We start from the raw sequence: 18,842 nt of genomic DNA on the forward strand, positions 1-18,842 counted from the left end.
CCTCTCTACCCCAGAGTAGGGGTAAGGTCTGCGTACACACTACCCTCCCTAGACCCCATTAGTATAATCCATAGACCCCACTAGTAAGATTATACTGAGTTATTGTTGTTGTTGTTGTTTATGTGATGATTAGTTATGAGACATATGCATGTCATGACATGACATGCCATTCATTTCATATTATGGGCACTAAGGCGTGAAGGAAAATATCAGAGCCACGTATGCAAATCTCAAGGAAGAGGGAGAGCTCAGCTAAAGATCTCTTCTCTTCCTCTCTGTCTCTCTCTCTCTCTCTCTTTCTTTCTCTCTCCTCACATTATTTTCTTTTCTTTCTCTTCTCCACCCAAAAATCTGTAGAAACAATCTTCTTCAAATTCCTTACAAGATTTTCACGCACCCACTTTCAGAAAATTTTCATTGCAGGTATTCCTTTTTTTCCCTTTAAATTTTTTTTTCTGCTATTATTTTTTTATTTTATTTTATATTTTTAGCTCCATATTTCTTGCTTTTGCCTCAGTATATAATGGAATTGGTTAAATAGTGTGAAAATTGATAAAAGGGGTACTGGTAGACTAGTTCTGAACTTTATTTTGTTATTTCAGTGATTAGAGAGTTCAAGCAAAGTAATGTGACTCTATCTTAAATTGTAGCATCTGTTATTCAAGGTTCAATTTTGATGACTTAAGCTGCATATTCAAGAGAAAATATTTGATGTTAATAGGTTTATTTAATCATTTTTAATTTTTTATTGGAACTAAAAAAGTTAGTAATCTGGAAATTTATAGCAGAATTATAGGATTGTTGAATTTTGCATTTAAATTGATAAAAGGGGTTATGAAAGTTCTGAACTTCTGTGATTGGTTTGATCAACTAATAAACCTTCTTTTTTAGCTCATGGAAGATACTTATTTCATTGTGCATCTGTCTAACGGTTTGAGGAACAATGTTTTTTGTTTTGTTTTGTTTTTGTTTTGCAGGACAAATAGTTGTAGGTAGTATCTGCTTACTATTTAATTAGGGAAAATTTTACATTCCCATATTCTGCATATTATTTCAGTCAGGTGATACCTTGAAGCTCTGGGGTGGTTTTGCATGTTAGAAGTTCTGGACCATCCTTTGCTTTGGGATCCAAGAATGTTGAATTACAATCTGTGGATCCTTGATTGGTAGTGGTACTTGCTGGCCTTACTTGTGAGCAGCCTCTCATACCGATAAAAATTCTTGGATTAACAACAGTTATATGGCTGCTACATGCGAGAGGTGGATTGATGGCCTTCAATTCTCCTCATTATTTTGGCCTCCCCCTCAAGATGCACAGCAACGGAAGGTGTGATCATTTTCTCTTAACATTACAAGTCATTTATGTATTTTTTCTATTGCTTTGGTTTGGTTTAAGTACTTTTTATCATACTTTTGGAGACCAGATATTTTGCTCTGTTGAGGCTTTTTCCTTTTCAGTTATTTTTTTTTCGTTTGTTTCTTTTTGATCCGCAACGTGTAGAATGCCCGCACCAGTATCTGAGAAACATTAGTTTTAAGTATGTCTACTACTACTCATAGTGGAAATTTGCCTGAAATATTTTCCCTATTTATTTTGTTATTTAAGGGGCACTTAGACACACTTAAGTCGTGAAGCTACCTGCAGTACAGGTTGGGCGCTTCACCTTGCTTAGATGCCATTTTAGTAGTCACTAAGGTGCGCATTTGCGCCGTACAGGTTGCACGCTTCACCTTGCTTAGTCGCCATTTTAGTGTAGTCACTAAGGTGCACATTTGTGCAATAAACCCCTCAGAGAATTGTATTTCTCTTTCTTATTGTACTAGATTCTGTTCACGTGCCTATGTATAGATTTGAATAAGTCATGTGTGTTTAATGCATTATCATCTTGAACATTTAAATGTCTGTAGAAGGATATTTGTATTTTCTTTTGTTTGCTATCTTCTGATATTTGTATCTTCAGTCATAACAGCCTTCTTGATTCTCTTTTGTAGGCTCAAATTACTGCCTATGTTGAGTACTTTGGTCAATTCACATCAGAACAATTTCCTGAAGATATAGCTGAGGTATTTAGTCACATCAGAAACTATCCTCCCAACAACTCTCTCTTTCTTCATAATTTTCTCTACCTAGCTGAATGTGTTCAATCTTCCGGATTAATGTGTATTATCTTGGCAGCTGATACGGCACCGGTATCCATCCAAGGAAAACCGACTTTTTGACGATGTTTTAGGTATCATGATAACCATGCTTTAAGTTCAACATTAAGATTACTGCTCCCATCAATTTGTAAGGTTGATTGATTTTATCTGTCTTTTGATTAATTGCTTTTAATTTCCAGCAACTTTTGTTCTTCACCACCCAGAGCATGGCCATGCTGTAATTCTTCCAATTATTTCATGCATCATTGATGGAACACTGGACTATGACAAAAGTTGTCCGCCTTTTGCTTCTTTCATATCATTGGTTTGCCCAAGCAGTGAGGTACTCAGAATCTTGAACTATCAATTTGAAGGATTGAGCCATGTAAATACAATGGTCTTTCTAGCAAATGCATTCTACTTCTTGCTAAAGAGGAGTCTTCAAACTAATTCCTTGCTCATAAATGCAGAAGGAATATTCAGAACAGTGGGCTCTTGCATGTGGAGAGATTTTGCGAATTTTGACACACTACAACCGCCCGATTTACAAAGTAGTGCAACAGGAAGGTGGAGCAGATAGAAGCAGTAGAGGAAGCCATGCTTCAACAAGTAAATTTGCTGATAGCGAACCTCGTTTGCCCTCTATGCACCACGAGAGGAAACCGCTGAGGCCATTGTCTCCATGGATTACTGATATTCTGCTCGCCGCACCTCTAGGTATTAGAAGTGATTACTTCCGTTGGTAAGTGTGCAGTGTGTCAAATATGGTTGCCTATGCCTCTACTTTTTCATTATATTTCGAATTCATCATGATGAACGACTAATCATTAACAATAGTTAAAACCTAATATAACTTTCCTGTTCTTATTATTTCCAATGTTCCATGCTTCCGGATGCTTTCTTTAAAAGATTAGTTGTGGCATTGAGTCCGTACTTGTTTATCTTAGTTGTGGATGAGCTAACCTATATTATATGCACCTTCTTTCCGGATCTTTCTTCCTCTAAACTAACAGAAAATTTTGATAGCTCTTCCGGCTTTATCTTCAACTGTAATCAATTTGAACAATCTGACACCTCCATATGTCGTCGACCTCTCCATTTTCGCTGTTGTAATTGTGATCAAGTATGGTTGGTTAAAAACTAGTTCGTCTTCTCGGTGTAATCCAAACCCTTTAAGCAGAGGCAAATGCTATGTATAATCTACGGGTTCATCTGAGCCCAACATTTTTACACACGTAGCATAGATATATATGTGAGAGATCACTAAAGTTTTTAACAAAAATTTTAAACAAATTTTAAAATCTGAAACTGCAAAAGTGCATTGTATTTAGTAGTGAGAATATAAAGATTGAATGATCAAGTTTAAATCAAGGATCTACCTATACCTTTAATAGCTTTGCCATATTCATCACAGATAAAACTTGGTATTTTCTGCTTTCTTTAATGAGTAGTTTGACCCTGAACAAGTTGGTTAAAGTTATAATCTTAAATCAACATCAGTATAATCTGTTGAAAAAAACCTATATGGGACAAGTGAATGGATAATCTGCCCAAACTCCCAGCAAAACTGTATTCTTCCTCAACCCGTGATTCTAGTGGTCCGGCAGCACAAGGGCTTCACTCATCCGCCTATTTCCTATTTCAGTGCTATCTACCTCTATTTTCATTGGAAATCAGAAAAGCAGCAGGGTGCTCCCAAGCTAGGCACCTTCAAGCCTGCTGACAGTCTCCATTTTTAACTGCCTTGTAAGCTACATGGGCTAGCCTACTCAATGATCAAAACATCCTACCAAACGTTTTATCTGGTTTTTGGTGCTTCTCAAGTTACAGAACTTTAGGAACACTGTCACTCTGACCTGAATCTTATCATGTTAAATTATGTTTTTAGGCTAACTCATAGACTTTTAGACACTGATGAGTATTAGGAAGTTAGAACTACACTTTCCTGCTGTTGATGTAGCAAGGTGATTCACGTATATGTAGGTGTGGTGGTGTTATGGGGAAGTATGCTGCCGGAGAATTAAAGCCGCCATCAACTGGTATGTGCACTTCCTTTCTTGAAATATTTATGTCTAGAAATATTTCTTGAACTAAAGCTGCCATCAACTGGTGTGAATACTTGCTGATAAGGTGTTTTATGAATGTATCTCTTGAATGCTAGAAGTCTTCTCAGACCTTGCTAATAAAACCTGAGAATAGCTTGTTGACATTCTTTTAATTACCACATCTATTGTCATTGCCTAGTTAAATTGTCTCTTTATTCATGTTTAAGGAGCTTATTGGAAATTTAGTCTATATTGATTCCGGAGTTCTAGTTTACTGTTATGTTATTTCAGCATTATTCCTAAGTAGTCTCTTACTATATATCCTGGAGTCCAATAAGATGTCTCCTCTCCCGCTCTCTATGCTACTAGCATTGCTCCGTTAAGGTGACAACGCATCAATTTTGTATCAATTCATATCAGATGTAAAAAGGCCCAAATATTTACCCAAGTTTCAATAAACAGGCCTTGAACAGGAAAACACCAAGTCAATAGCTTTCTAGACACTGAAATCCCGCGTAATTTCACTCCATCGTCATTCTTCCCGTGGAAGATATATTTGTAATGATATATAATGTCTTACTTTGGCACTTTTATTTTATTTTGATAACAATGATGATATGAGTTGAGCTAAATGAAAGGAATGAGGATTCATATCGCCGACCGACCCCAACTTGTTTGGGATTGAGGCGTAGTTGTTTTTGTTGTTGGTGTTGTATGTGATGTTTTACGTTTACTTTCCATAGTCTTTACTCTCTAAGTGCTGCTTCATAGCTTTTACCTCTTGATAACCCCCTTGCTGGTTTTGTTATTTAACACAATATCATTTTGTATAGTATTGATTAGTTCATTCATAAGTAAGATAAAAATCAAGGGTTAAACGCAGGTCCATAGATGAGGCTTCTGAGAGTTTGCAAGCAACTTGCAAATAAAGTTTGCCTGGGACTGCTACTCAGAGTATAGCTAGAAAACACCAGAAATAACTGAAAATGAATAGGTGGTGTCTCAAGCATGGTTCAATTGCAGTGATGATCGAAACTCACTGAAAAGTGATTGGAATAGTGAAAAGATAGAGTTGGATGTAAGTTAGTAATCTATCAGAAAACCACCAAAAACCTACTGGAATTTTTTTAAAGTTAGATAGAGCAGTTTGTATGCCCCAGTTGGCTCCAAAGTGAAAGAGAGTCCAACCACAGATCATTGAAATTTGAAAATTTTCAGCAGAAAGGAGATTGACTCATTCAGACTAGGGTTCCATAGTTGGAGGGCTGTGTGAGATCAGAGTCTGAGTCAATCACCAAGAAGCCAGAAAATTAGACTGAAGCTTGTAGGATAGGATACACTGCGATGTCAGGAGAGTGTGGCATCAGATTTTCTGAGATCCAAACATGACTTAGCTTCAAGTGACTGCACAGCTTCTCAGGTTCTGTTCGTACTCCTGGTCCTATAGCTGGTGCTATTTTATGCACAACACTCACAAAAGTAAGAAGATCCTGGACATTTTGGTGATTGCTGGAAAACCATGTTGACGATCTTTTTCTCTCTTACACGTCATTGGTGACCGCACAGCTCATAGCTAGAGTTTAGTTCTCACATTTGTTCTGCGACCATATGAAAAGTATGAGAGAATTGCAAGGATGTATGACACTAATGTCTTACGCATGAATCCTTTAACAGCCACACTATACATTTTGTATATTTACATTTGCTCGATATGGGAGACTTACACTTGCAACTCTGTATAACACTCGAGTGTAACTTTTCACATTTTAGTTATATCTAAAACAGTTACCTGATTAATGGGGCATGTAGAACAATCCTTTTCTCCTTCCTGTTTATTGGAGGCCACACTTGCTTCCCGTCTCCAGTTATCCTTGTGACACAAGATATCTGGTACCTCAGAGAGAGAAGGGTACAACCAATTTCTTGGTAGAAAATCTAACCTCTTTCCATATATGAAAGTTCACAGTGCCGGTTGTATGAATTATTATATATGTTTCATAATATATTTGCATTCTTTCTTTGCAATGTTTTTAGTATCCATCCTATTACACCAATAAATATACTTCTATATGGAATTATGAGATAGTATTCCGAAAGAATGTTCATATTTTAGAATTGTGATATACTTTATTGACTTTAGATTTTATCGTAGCTTCTTCTCATGGCTCTGGAAAGCATCATCAGTTAATCCCTTCAACTCCGAGGTGGGCAGTTGCTAATGGTGCTGGTGTTATTTTAAGTGTGTGTGATGAGGAAGTTGCTCGTTATGAGACAGCTACCTTGACTGCAGTGGCCGTCCCTGCTCTTCTGCTTCCACCTCCCACAACACCCATGGATGAGCATCTTGTTGCAGGGCTACCAGCACTTGAGCCGTATGCACGATTGTTTCATCGGTAAGAGCATTGGTCAGCTTATCTTTTAGGGCTTTTGGTATAGGAAAGTTACTTTTAACTTGTTTTTCTGGACTAGATACTATGCAATTGCTACTCCAAGTGCGACCCAGAGGCTTCTTCTTGGACTTTTAGAAGCTCCACCGTCATGGGCTCCAGATGCACTTGATGCTGCTGTTCAACTAGTGGAACTTCTTCGAGCAGCTGAAGATTATGCTTCTGGCTTGCGGGTATGTTATAAAATTTCAAACAGAGTAGTTTGAACAAGCTCTTGGTGAGTGTTTGAATGTGTTGGCCATCTTTATCATTTACTCAGCTTTTCTTTTGAGGTTTCTATGTACAGTATGCTGACACTTTTGAACTAGCATGATCTATTGGGCACAGGATTGAATTGTTTACGATATGAATTGAGTGGTGTTACATCTTAAGTACTGTGTGATGTTTCTACCAGCATCATTAATCTTCTATACATGTTACCATTCTAGTGCAGGTTTATACACTTCATGCAAATCTAGACTTTTCTTTGCTTCACTAACTTCCATAAAAATTATGGAGACAATTTCAGTTTTGAATCGATTTTGCAAAGGATTCTTGTTTTTCTAGGTTTACAAGAAGTGCGTAAATCCCATCCTAGTTGATCTTTTATTTTACTCTGCTCCCCCATAGCATAAACACCTTAGGCTCACCAAAGTCGGTAGTGCTTTAGCTTACACATGAAAATTCCTAAGCTGATCTATGATGATACGGTTCTTGAGGAAGAACCTAGAATTGACGAGATAATGGTCCGAGTCGAGAAGGAACTGCAGGGTTGTTTCCAAATTTTAAAAGGGGCCATTCTTTTTGGAACATACCAAAAAGGAAATAGGTTCACATAAACTGGAATAAAGAGAGTTTTCAGCTAAACAAGAGGCTCAAGGGGAAAATGAACTTGAAGCTTCTTAGCTAATTGCTTAAGTTTTTAGATGAGATGATCACACAATTTAATAATGCAAACATAGTCCCGGGTTCAAGTGCCACCACCCCATTATGAAAAAGTATTTCTACATGCTTTGCCCAAAAAAAAATAAAAAATCAAAGCATGCACGTGAGGGGACGTGTTGAAGGTATAATTGAGTAAATAGAAGTGTATCCTCTCTAATAACTTAAGCTTTTAAATAAAGTGACCATACAGTTGAACAGTCAATACTAATTAAAAGAAAGGGAGATATTTCATCCCTTTGTCCTATTATCCTTACTTAAAGCAGATTGATAAGAGTGCCTTGAAAGCTAATGAAGGGCTGAGGGATGTTAAGTAGAGAACGTAGAGCAGGAAGCTTGGTTGACAATTATGTCTGCAATTAATAAAAACTAAATATCATAACACACTATATTTGGGAAGTCTGAATAGTCCATTTGGTATAGTACTATGCCTTTCTTGCTAGAAAGTGGCATTGGCCTAGTATTATGCTTTTCCTGCTAGAACCTGCCAATTAACGAAACTCTTTGTGTCATAAATATCTTAACTGAAGTATGAACTACTAGAGTTATGGAGAACTCAGTCTAGCACAACTTTATTAAGCTACCAACAAGTATTAAAACTCATTTCCAATTTATACGAGGAGGTTAGGAACAGAGGAAGAGAACTTTAGTGATGCTGCGAGGCAAAACAACACTCTGAAAGTTTATGAAGGAAAAGATGGAGCATAATTACGGATGGATAGGAAACCAATTCACCCTGCTTATTTTGTTTTTCAGTTCCTACATCACTAAGTCGTGTGTTTTTATGGCGAGGAGAGGAGAACATGTATTTTCTCCCTCACTCTCCTACGACAAACAAAAAGGAACACTAGGACAATTTGTTTTAGTTATACAGTGATACAAACAAAGAACATCCTAAAAGGTCATCCATATTATGGGTAATTAGTTTCAGATCTTCGTTTATACCCTAATTTTCCTTGTAAAGGATTGAGGAGGTGTCTGGAATTTGGACAAGAGAATTGTTTGAAAAAAATGGAAGAATTTTTGGAAATAAGTGTTTGGCTAAAGTCTTTTCAAAAAAGAAAAAATGGCGGAGAAGTGCGTTCAGGCACTTTTTGAATCAGTAAATCTTCTTCCACTCTCAAAACATCTCACAAAACTTTATCAAAGTACAATTATCGATTGGCCTTTGGATGGTCCCACCACCCTTATTGGTATATTAGCAGTAACGGTTCTGATGTCTGAGTTGTTTGTCCTAACACAGTAAGTGACTGAACTCAGAGGTTCATTTTAGTAGAAGTTATTTATCAAAAAGAAGAAACAAAGTGAAATCAGAAGGTCAAGGCCCTGGTATTTGCTCCACCCTTGTTTTTTACACTCATTAAGAGAGGGAAAACAAATACTAAATTTGAAAATAATTAACTTAAACTTCCAATTCTACCCTCAATGAGAAGCTTTTATAGCCACACAAATACTTTGCCATGTTTACACCACAAGTTTCAAAAGAATTATAGCCACATAAATGTTTTGTTTAGGACCACAAGTTTCAAAATTCTTCATTTCTTTCTTAAACTCCTGCCCAGTCAAATAAGTTCACATAAATTGGAACGGAGGGAGTATTAGTTTACTATTCCAACTTCATTTTCGAGCATATCAGAGGAAACAAATAGCTATGTTCACCTTTTTCCTATTTTTTCCCTTTTTCTTGTTTGCCTTACTCCCTCTTCCTTTCCCTACTTCCCAGAGCCTATAGCTATGAGGCTTCGAATTCATGTTTCAAGGGCTAGATGCTAGTTATGGAGGTTTCTTGAAGTTACCTGAGGAGGTAAAGCCCTAAGTCAGATTTGAATACCTGCAATTTCTAGATCAATATCAGCTTCAGCTAATAGGTCATTTTTGTAAACTTGGAATGTCAAGAATTTTAAATTGGTGCTTCGGCTCCAAAAGTTTATGAAAAGATCAGTGAAGACAAGGGTCGTGACATCAGGCTCTTCTTGCAGACTAATGTTCCTTCGGCAGTCTTTATCTGGAGGATGTTCAGTACCCAAAGAATAACCAATGAATGAGGATTCATTGTATTTAATTTCAAAAAAGCAATGGTTTACTGACTGTTGAATCTCTACACAGAAGATTAAGATGAATTTATTCTTCTTTTTAGTTTTTGGTGTAAATAAGAATACATTGATGACCAGGATTCAATCATAGAAGTCTTAGACTCCTTATGAGAAGAACAAGGATGTTTTGTTTTTGGTTTTTGTCATAGCTCTTCATGATGTACATTCTGGCTCCCAGCACAAATTTTGTTCTGATGATTTAATAAATATATTAGATATGTTATTAAAAAAAAAAAAAAACTTAGAGCTCAGAATTAAATAGTGCCATGAACAATATTTGATTGCTGGACTTGGAGGATCAGAAATACTGTATTGTTTTATTTATAGGCCGAATATTCGAGTCTCTGTTTTCAAGGCTCATAGCCTTGTATCCATCATTTGACAGTCCTTTCGTCTACCATAATTTCTTTAGATCCTTGCCATGTAGGATGGTCCTAGGTATACCAAACAGACATGATATTGTTTCTGTTCTTTCATCTGTCCAAGTCATTGCTTAATATCCCTACAGTCTTTAGATGCATCACATAGAGCCATTTTGTAATGACTGACCTTCTTGCACATTGCCAGTTTTTTAATTCTTTTTCTCAGCTTTCTATGAAGTCCTTTGCATAAATTATGAACTCTTGTATGTTCACCACCAAAAGATATTCTATTAACTATGGAAGTCTACATATCAAATCCTAGGATACCTGATTTAATACTCCACTAACTGATGTTTGTCCTGTCTTAATTGTTATTGTTTTCAGTTTACATGTAGAATTTCTAACCTTCTATGCATTGATGAAGCTTCCTAGGAATTGGATGCATTTGCATTTCTTGCGTGCAATTGGAATTGCAATGTCCATGAGAGCAGGCATTTCTGCAGATGCTGCAGCTGCTTTACTTTTCCGAATACTTTCACAACCTGCTCTGCTCTTTCCTCCATTAAGACAAGTTGAAGGAATTGAAGTTCAACACGAACAGGTATATCCATTTGAATGTATTGTTGATAAAATTCCGTTCTTTCTGCAGAATTCTCAAAATTTATCCAGTAGTTGTTTGTGATATTGACTACCTATCACTCATGAAATTTTGTTCTTCAGAGAGAAGTGCCTGCAGCAGAAGCCACGGTTGAAGCCACTGCGCAAGGGATTGCATCAATGCTTTGTGCACATGGGCCTGAGGTTGAATGGAGAATATGTACCATATGGGAAGCTGCATATGGCTTGATTCCTTTAAGTTCATCAGCTGTTGATCTTCCTGAAATTATAGTTGCAACCCCTCTACAACCGCCCAATTTATCGTGGAACCTGTATATACCACTACTTAAGGTTCTTGAGTGTCTTCCTCGTGGGAGTCCATCTGAAACTTGTCTCATGAAAATATTTGCTGCTACAGTTGAAGCAATTCTTCAGAGAACGTTCCCACCTGAGTCCTCCAGAGAAGAAATCAGGAAAACCAGATATGTTGTTGGCTCTGCCTCCAAAAACCTTGCCGTGGCAGAATTGCGAACAATGGTTCATTCACTATTCTTGGAGTCATGTGCTTCTGTAGAGCTTTCTTCTCGCCTTCTTTTTGTTGTCTTAACTGTATGCGTCAGTCATGAAGCAAAAACAAATGGGAGCAGAAGACCTGTAGGGAAAGATTCTTACCGACCTATTGAAATGGGGATAGACTCACTGGAAACCAGTGGAAAACAGAGAGAAAAAGGAACTAAGAAAGTGAAAAAGCAAGGACCTGTTTCAACGTTTGATTCTTATGTTCTTGCTGCTGTCTGTGCTCTTTCATTTGAACTTCAGCTCTTCCCTTTGATTTCAAGAGGGACTAATTATTCAGATCCAAAAACCATCCTCAATGCTGCAAAGTGTGCCAATGATTCGTCTATTGAGTTAAGAAACGGGATTCATTCTGCTGTCTGTCATACTCGGAGGATATTGGCAATTCTGGAGGCTCTTTTCTCTTTGAAACCATCGTCTGTTGGCACTTCTTCGAGTTACAGCTCAAATGAGATAGTTGCTGCAGCTATGGTAGCAGCTCATATTTCTGATCTGTTTAGACGTTCCAAGGCTTGCATGCAGGCTCTTTCGATCTTAATACGGTGTAAGTGGGATAATGAAATCCACTCCAGAGCATCTTCACTATATAACCTCATTGATATTCATAGCAAAGTTGTTGCATCAATTGTCGACAAGGCCGAACCATTGGAAGCACACCTAATACCTGCACCTGTTCTTAAGAAAAGAAGCTCGTGCTTGAATGGGAAAAAACATAATAAATATAGCAATTGTAATTGCTTAACTGCAGAACAGTCATTGTTGCTCGAGTGCAAAGACTCAACCGAATGTAAGACTTTAACTATGAGTGAGAAAGCTCTGCACTCAAGCAAGGTTGCACAATGCACCACCGGTAAAGGGATCGCAAGTTTCCCTATAGATGCTTCAGATTTGGCCAACTTTCTAACAATGGACAGGCATATAGGATTTAATTGCAATGCACCAGATCTTATAAAGTCGGTACTCGCGGAGAAACAAGAACTATGTTTTTCTGTTATCTCATTGCTGTGGCACAAGTTAATTGCATCACCTGAAACACAACCGAGTGCAGAAAGCACTTCCGCTCAGCAGGGATGGAGACAGGTATCTACCACATTACTTCATGATATTGATTATATATTGTAGCAGTTGAAATAAAACATACCTGAAAGCATATTTATGGTTAGTGCAATGCCAGAGCTTGTTATCACATGGTATTTTTGAACTTGGCTATCCCACGACCATTTTCACTTGGAGTTTCAAATAGTTGGTCGGCCCGTAGTTTTGGCATCAAAAATTTGAAGACAGTGTGAGGAGTATAAGCAAACCATAAAATCTGACCTTATCAGAAAAAAAGAGAGTGTGGCAACCCACAGTGCTGCATTTTAAGGAGATCATTAACCCTAGAAGCTTGGAAAATGTGTTTGAATTTCCTTCTTTATGTGTTTTAATGCTACATTCTTTTCCTCCCCCTCACCCCCTTCCGCATGGAGCTTTCTTGATAGGAAGATTCTATTTGCAATCTGTTGGCTGTAAACTGTAACAGTTTTGAGAGGCAATTGAAACTTCATGTTCCTAGAACTTGTTTATGCTTTGGGGAGAAGTTCTACTCTTTCCACTCTCGTGGTTTGACAAAAGGAAGTGGAGGAAGAACGGGTGGAGAAATAACTTACTTGGCCCACCAATTTTTTCTCCCCAATCCTCTCATATGCTTCCCTCGTAGCTTTCCTTTCTATCTTTTCCCTAGTTTTCAAGCATAGGTAAGATCATGTTAAGGTAAATGGAGAATAATAGTCGAAGATGAACTCCAACTCTATTGTCGGGCAAAGTTGTAAGAGCAAAATATGGAGTGTCGAAAATACTTAAGGAAAGAACAATGGTTTCAAGACAACTAAGGATGCAAGGTCTATCTTTATAAGGAGGTATAAAATATTGAATTAGCGGGGGGGGGGGGGGGAGTTGAATTTTATACCAAGAAAATTAAAGATGATGTTTTATGTCTGAGTTACAATTGTTTATAGCACCAAAGTGCTTATCAATTTTTCTGTACATTTCTCCCTTAAAAAACAATAAGAGACATCTTGTGAACTAAGTAAAATTTTGGTTAGTGTGATAAACAAGGTATGGAAGAATCAAAGTTGGTGTCTTATTCCATAAAGTGATACATATATATACATGTACATAGGATCCTAACTATGGAAAGAAGTAAAAAGGAAAATCCTAAAAATTTACTATCAAATCTCAATACTTATTCTATCTATGTATAGTACAAGTAATTTGTCTACATTCATTCTTTATGTCTACATTTATTCTTTAACTCTCCCTCTCAAGCTGGAGCATAGATATTGATCATGCCCAGCTTGTTGCAAAGATAATTAACTCGTGTTCCATTTAACGCCTTTGTGAATAAATCAGCCAATTGCTCTCCTGTCTTCACGTAACTAGTAGAAATCAAGTTTTCCTGAATCTTCTCACGAATAAAGTGACAGTCAACTTCAATATGTTTTGTAAATCGACATGACTCACAATCCAATGAAGAAATATTCTGAAACTGAGGACATAGCTTATTCAACAAAGGCAGAGAGGAATGCCCCAATCGACAATGTGCTTCAAAAGGAGACACGATACTGGAGCATGCAATAGGTTGTGGCTCCCATTCATCAAGGATATAGAGATCACCAGATAAATATCCTTTACCAATAATTTGCTTCGTCATAAGATCTAGAAACAAACAATGATTGGGAAAGAACGCTACACAACAATTAAGGTCTCTAGTGATTTTATTAACAGAAATCAAATTAAAGGCCAAGTTTGGTAGACTCACATTTGACAGGGTAATAGAGGAAGTTGGTTTAACAGTCCCAGATCCAACACTGCTACAAGTTGTTCCATCAGCTACAATAACTGAAGAGGGTGCTTTGTGTGATCGAAAGCTAGAAAAAATATTTGGATTACCTGTCATGTGATTTGTGGCACCTAAATCAATCACCCATTTATTTGAAGAGGTGATAAAACATGTCTTATCTGACCCAGCAAAAGCAGTAACTCGAGAAGATTCCTTCATTGATTTATAATATTAAAGGAACTCATGAAACTCATCCGAGACCAAGATTGCTGGACTAGGAGTTGTAGCACTATTTCCTCCTTGCTTACTGTTTATAGTCATTCTAATAAAACTCACGAAATATATTCAAGAAAAGATTAACTAAGTTCCAAGCAGATAGTCAATAAAGATATACTCCACCAAAAATATGACCAAACCAAAGTACCAATGATGCACTAATAAATCACACAAACCAGTAATATACTCCACCAGGAAATATAACCAAGAATAATTAAGTATATTCCACCACTAAAAGAACTCAGAAATACCAGATTATCTTCAGACTCCAAATAGGTAGGTAGCTACGAAGGGCCAAATCAAGATGGAAGAAACAAAGTTTAGATGGAAATCAGTAACTTGGGACTTTCGGATGAGACTGTAAATGAGCAGCACTTCTGGGAGCAAGAAAGCCTTCTCAAATCGTGGTCAGTTCGAGTAGAAGCCACCAGAGACACGCTGAAAATAACGACGTGACCTAGGAACAGTGAATCAAGTCTCCAACCGATCTCTCATGCGCCGTCGGGGCAGATTATGTCATAATTGCTCTACCGGTGCGTGGGCTTCACAAACAATGAATCCGGCCATCGGATTCTGGAAACATATATATCAAAAGGATTGATGGTGAGAGTTACTTCGCCAGACCAAAGGACTCTCCTAAAACCAGTCAAGTTCCAGTGAGACCGTTTATTTCTCGGCCAGATTTCGAACTAAGTAAAATTTTGGTTAGTGTGATAAACAAGGTATGGAAGAATCAAAGTTGGTGTCTTATTCCATAAAGTGATACATATATATACATGTACATAGGATCCTAACTATGGAAAGAAGTAAAAAGGAAAATCCTAAAAATTTACTATCAAATCTCAATACTTATTCTATCTATGTATAGTACAAGTAATCTGTCTACATTCATTCTTTATGTCTACATTCATTCTTTAACACTCTCCCTCAAGGTGGAGCATAGATATTGATCATGCTCTTTTTGTGTGTGTGTGTGACATTTCCCTATAGATATTATTAGCATATGTTACGCTGAAGTATATTAATTTGCAAGTCTGAAGAATTCAAATTCATCAAACAATTCAAATGCAAAACTATAATTTAGTATTTTCCTACTAAATGAGTAATTTAATTCTTCCATGACTATATCCTATGTCCAACCAAACCGTCTCTTGTAGAAAGGGATGACGGATGGAAAAATAGTTCCCCAGTTACCTACTCAAAAGATAGATGGACAACACATGGTTCTAGTATTATGTCTTCCACTATTATGACTTACAAAATACTATTTTAAATTCCCTATTTGGGGTTGGACATGAATTTCACTTGGAAAGAAAGTTGAGATTTTTGGGTGCAAATCATTATGTGCACGAGTACATTCAAATTTATACTTATTCGGAGTAGCTTTTACCAAAAAGCAGCTTTTGCAATAGTACCTTATACAATATAAGTTGCTTATTAGCTTTCACATGTTTTACAGGTCGTTGACGCACTATGCAACGTCGTATCAGCATTGCCTGCAAAAGCTGCAACAGCCATTGTTCTTCAGGTCCAGATTTTCGCTTTTTATGAACTTGATGATAACAAGAATATGAACTTTTCTTTTGAAAGATCCGTTAGATTCTTCACTATTTCTCTCAAAAACAAGAAAAGCAGAAAATGAACTTTTTTTCTTGCAGCTGATTTTAAGCTCAATTTCTGTTAATTGAATCCATAAGGCTTTCACAGATATACATACTTTCAAATTTTGTATTTATGTCCATCATAATTTGTGGCCACATGTTTATAGAAGATATACATTTTAGATGTTCTTTGGTATGGGGTACTTCTCTGCCTTGTGAAATTTCTGACTTGCATCTTTAATCATCTTGTATCTTTTTCACCATATATTTTTAGTCACTTTCCTTGCTTCGTTTGCTTGTCAGGCGGACAAGGAATTACAACCATGGATTGCCAAAGATGATGATCTTGGCCAGAATATGTGGAGGATAAATCAACGAATAGTGAAATTGATCGCTGAACTAATGAGGAATCATGATACACCAGAATCTTTGGTAATTCTGGCTAGCGCACCGGACCTCCTTTTACGGGCCACAGATGGGATGCTTGTCGATGGAGAAGCATGCACCTTACCACAGCTAGAGGTAATAACACCTTCAGTTCAAACATTTATCATTTCTCATTGAAGTAAATATTTGATTCAGTAAGCAAGGACTTTAAATATGCTCTGAAGTTCCAAGTAATATGATGTGTCTGAATGGCAATTAATTGATCATCATATTCTATTTCTTTTTTTTCTTGTTAAACTTGCATGCTTGCTATTAAATACTCTCGAGCAGCTTCTGGAAGTGACAGCTAGAGCAGTACAACCAGTGCTTGAGTGGGGAGAATCTGGATTGGCAATCGCTGACGGCCTGTCAAACTTGTTAAAGGTAATATCTGTCCTAAGTGAGTAAAATGATAAGTACTAGGAGTACTATTTGTTATCACTTTTAAGATGAGATTTACTTAAGGTAACAGCACTTACTAGAGTCCTTTGTCAATACATTTCAGTGTCGCTTACCAGCCACAGTTCGTTGTATTTCTCATCCAAGTGCTCTCGTACGTGCTCTCAGCACGTCAGTTCTTCGTGTCATCATGCATGCTGGGTCATTAAAATCTAGTGCAAAACGAGCAGATGTAAACGGAATCCACGGTCCTGCATATAAGTACTTAAGCATTGGCATTATTGATTGGCGAGCGGATATTGAGAAGTGTTTGACGTGGGAAGCTAACAGCCGAATTGAAAATGGGATGTGTACTAAATTTCTTGATATTGCTGCTAAGGAATTAGGCTGTACTATATGCATATGATCTAACTTAAATATAATGGGGGCCTATATTAGTTATCTTCCCATGCTTTGCCACATGAAATTCACAAGATTAGAAAGTGACTATCTATTGGCATGAGGATGGAGAAAGGGCAGAAACATAGAATGAATGAGCTTTAGTTACACAGTCAGGAAATGAGATTAGTGTCCTTTCGCACATCCATTATTTGGTGTACGTTGGAAATATAGATAGTCCTTCTCTGGTTGTATTTTTTTTATTTTGGTTCAGTTTATGTTTGATGTACACTTGAAATATGAACTTGATTGTAAAAATAGATCCGTAATTAGTTTAATATTCAGTGTGACTAAAAAAAGGGTGGCTCCGCTTTGGGACCTACTTGTAATAATCATGTCTGGTTTCTTGATAGTTTATTCAGCAAGTTGATGGTCTTTTTCTTTTCAACCTTAGAGTAAATTATTTTATTAGTAATAAATATATCTCCCGTATACAAGCAATATACCAAAAAGTAGGACATAATATGATTTTCTAAGAACTGTTTTCCGAACCTCCATTAGGTTGGTGGATTTTTCAAGTTCTCTTAATTTTCCTCTATCTTGACCAAAGTGAATACAAATGAAACTGATGGGTTTTACTACTAATTTGATTGTGAAACACATCATTTTTGCTGCTTTTTCTTTCTCTGATAAATTATTCTTTGAATTCTGCGCTTAATAAAACCCTTTAAATGTTTTCATTTATACTTATTCTCATAATCAACCAAATTATTCCCTTACTAAGAAAAATTATGTATCTTTGATTCTTGGGCTTATATTCGGGTGAAGATGCCTTTGAATTATGATGAACGTATATTTTTAGTTGTTGCAATTAGTTTTGATTGACCGACTTGTTTTATATTTTGCCCTTCAATCTTTTTCCCCTTACCCCATAGGCATAGGCAACATTTTAATTGAGAAATTTTCTGAAATCACTATTTTTAGTGGCTATTAACTACCTATAGCTACCATATACATAATTACTTCCTATAGCTACTATTCAATTATTACGGTAGTGTATTTGCTATATTCGCGCTGTTGTATTCATGAATACAGTAGCAAAAAGCGCCTAAAAATCAGGGCAGTCCAACTGTACGCACATGTGTATTCGTGCCATGTATTCATGAATACAGTAATGACAATCACCTTAAAAATAGATCTGTCCAGTTGTCTAATAACGGAAATAATTAGCATGATACACTCCTAATGTAACTCAACAAAATCAATTCTAACATGCCTCATTATCAACCCAATTAATTAGAATGATTTTTCAGTTGTATTTAACTTTTGTATTTAGAGTATTTTAATATTTTTTTTACTGTTGTATTCATTAGATTAAATGTATGTATTTACTGTATTCACTATTTTATATTCAGTGTATTCAAATGTATTTGTATTAACAATATTTTAGTTATTCCTAATACATGTTATTACTATTGTATTTAGTATATTTCATCGGTTGTATTTACTGTATTTCTATTTGTATTCAGTGAATTTTACTGTATTTTAAAATTAAATGTATTCACCGTTAATATTCTATTCTATTTTAATGTTTTGTATTTAGTGTATTTCAATGTTTATATCATGTATTCAGCTGTATTAACAAAATACAGACCTTCGAAATACATAAACACAGGCAAAAAAATGTATTTATACAAAAATACAATGTGTTTGAGTGAATTTGTACAGAATAACAATGTATTTGTATCATTGTATGTGACT

The 18,842-nt window shown here is 36.4% G+C and overlaps 1 protein-coding gene across 10 annotated transcripts; it reads left to right on the forward strand.

The window, feature by feature from the left end:
• Nucleotides 1-205: 205 nt before the first annotated feature.
• On the forward strand, nt 206-17,473 carry LOC107765780 (protein GIGANTEA-like). Of its 10 annotated transcripts, none has more exons than XM_075226414.1 (15): nt 206-423; nt 1,058-1,327; nt 1,993-2,064; nt 2,177-2,231; nt 2,340-2,524; nt 2,610-2,881; nt 4,123-4,178; nt 6,337-6,577; nt 6,654-6,804; nt 10,432-10,608; nt 10,728-12,260; nt 15,737-15,805; nt 16,182-16,400; nt 16,596-16,688; nt 16,810-17,473. In XM_075226414.1, the coding sequence occupies exons 2-15, from the start codon at nt 1,241-1,243 to the stop codon at nt 17,107-17,109; spliced, it is 3,510 nt and encodes a 1,169-aa protein (XP_075082515.1). In that variant the 5' UTR covers nt 206-423; nt 1,058-1,240; the 3' UTR covers nt 17,110-17,473. The 10 variants fall into 10 exon arrangements, with proteins under 10 accessions (XP_075082515.1, XP_075082513.1, XP_075082517.1 ...); XM_075226412.1 differs by having other exon boundaries at nt 209-423; nt 6,325-6,577; XM_075226416.1 differs by having other exon boundaries at nt 209-423; nt 2,340-2,482; nt 6,325-6,577.
• Nucleotides 17,474-18,842: the final 1,369 nt, after the last annotated feature.

The sequence above is a fragment of the Nicotiana tabacum genome, chromosome 12 (genome assembly GCF_000715075.1).
Source record: "Nicotiana tabacum cultivar K326 chromosome 12, ASM71507v2, whole genome shotgun sequence".
In the NCBI taxonomy this organism is placed as follows: Eukaryota; Viridiplantae; Streptophyta; class Magnoliopsida; order Solanales; family Solanaceae; genus Nicotiana; species Nicotiana tabacum.

What these genes read in the sequence shown, in the direction of transcription:
- LOC107765780 (XM_075226412.1), top strand. Translation starts at nt 1,241, where the DNA reads ATGGCTGCTACATGCGAGAGGTGGATTGATGGCCTTCAATTCTCCTCA. An exon ending in ATTATGCTTCTGGCTTGCGG is followed by an intron (nt 6,805 to 10,431) that starts GTATGTTATAAA and finishes GCATTGATGAAG; the next exon opens with CTTCCTAGGAATTGGATGCA. An exon ending in CAACAGCCATTGTTCTTCAG is followed by an intron (nt 15,806 to 16,181) that starts GTCCAGATTTTC and finishes TTTGCTTGTCAG; the next exon opens with GCGGACAAGGAATTACAACC.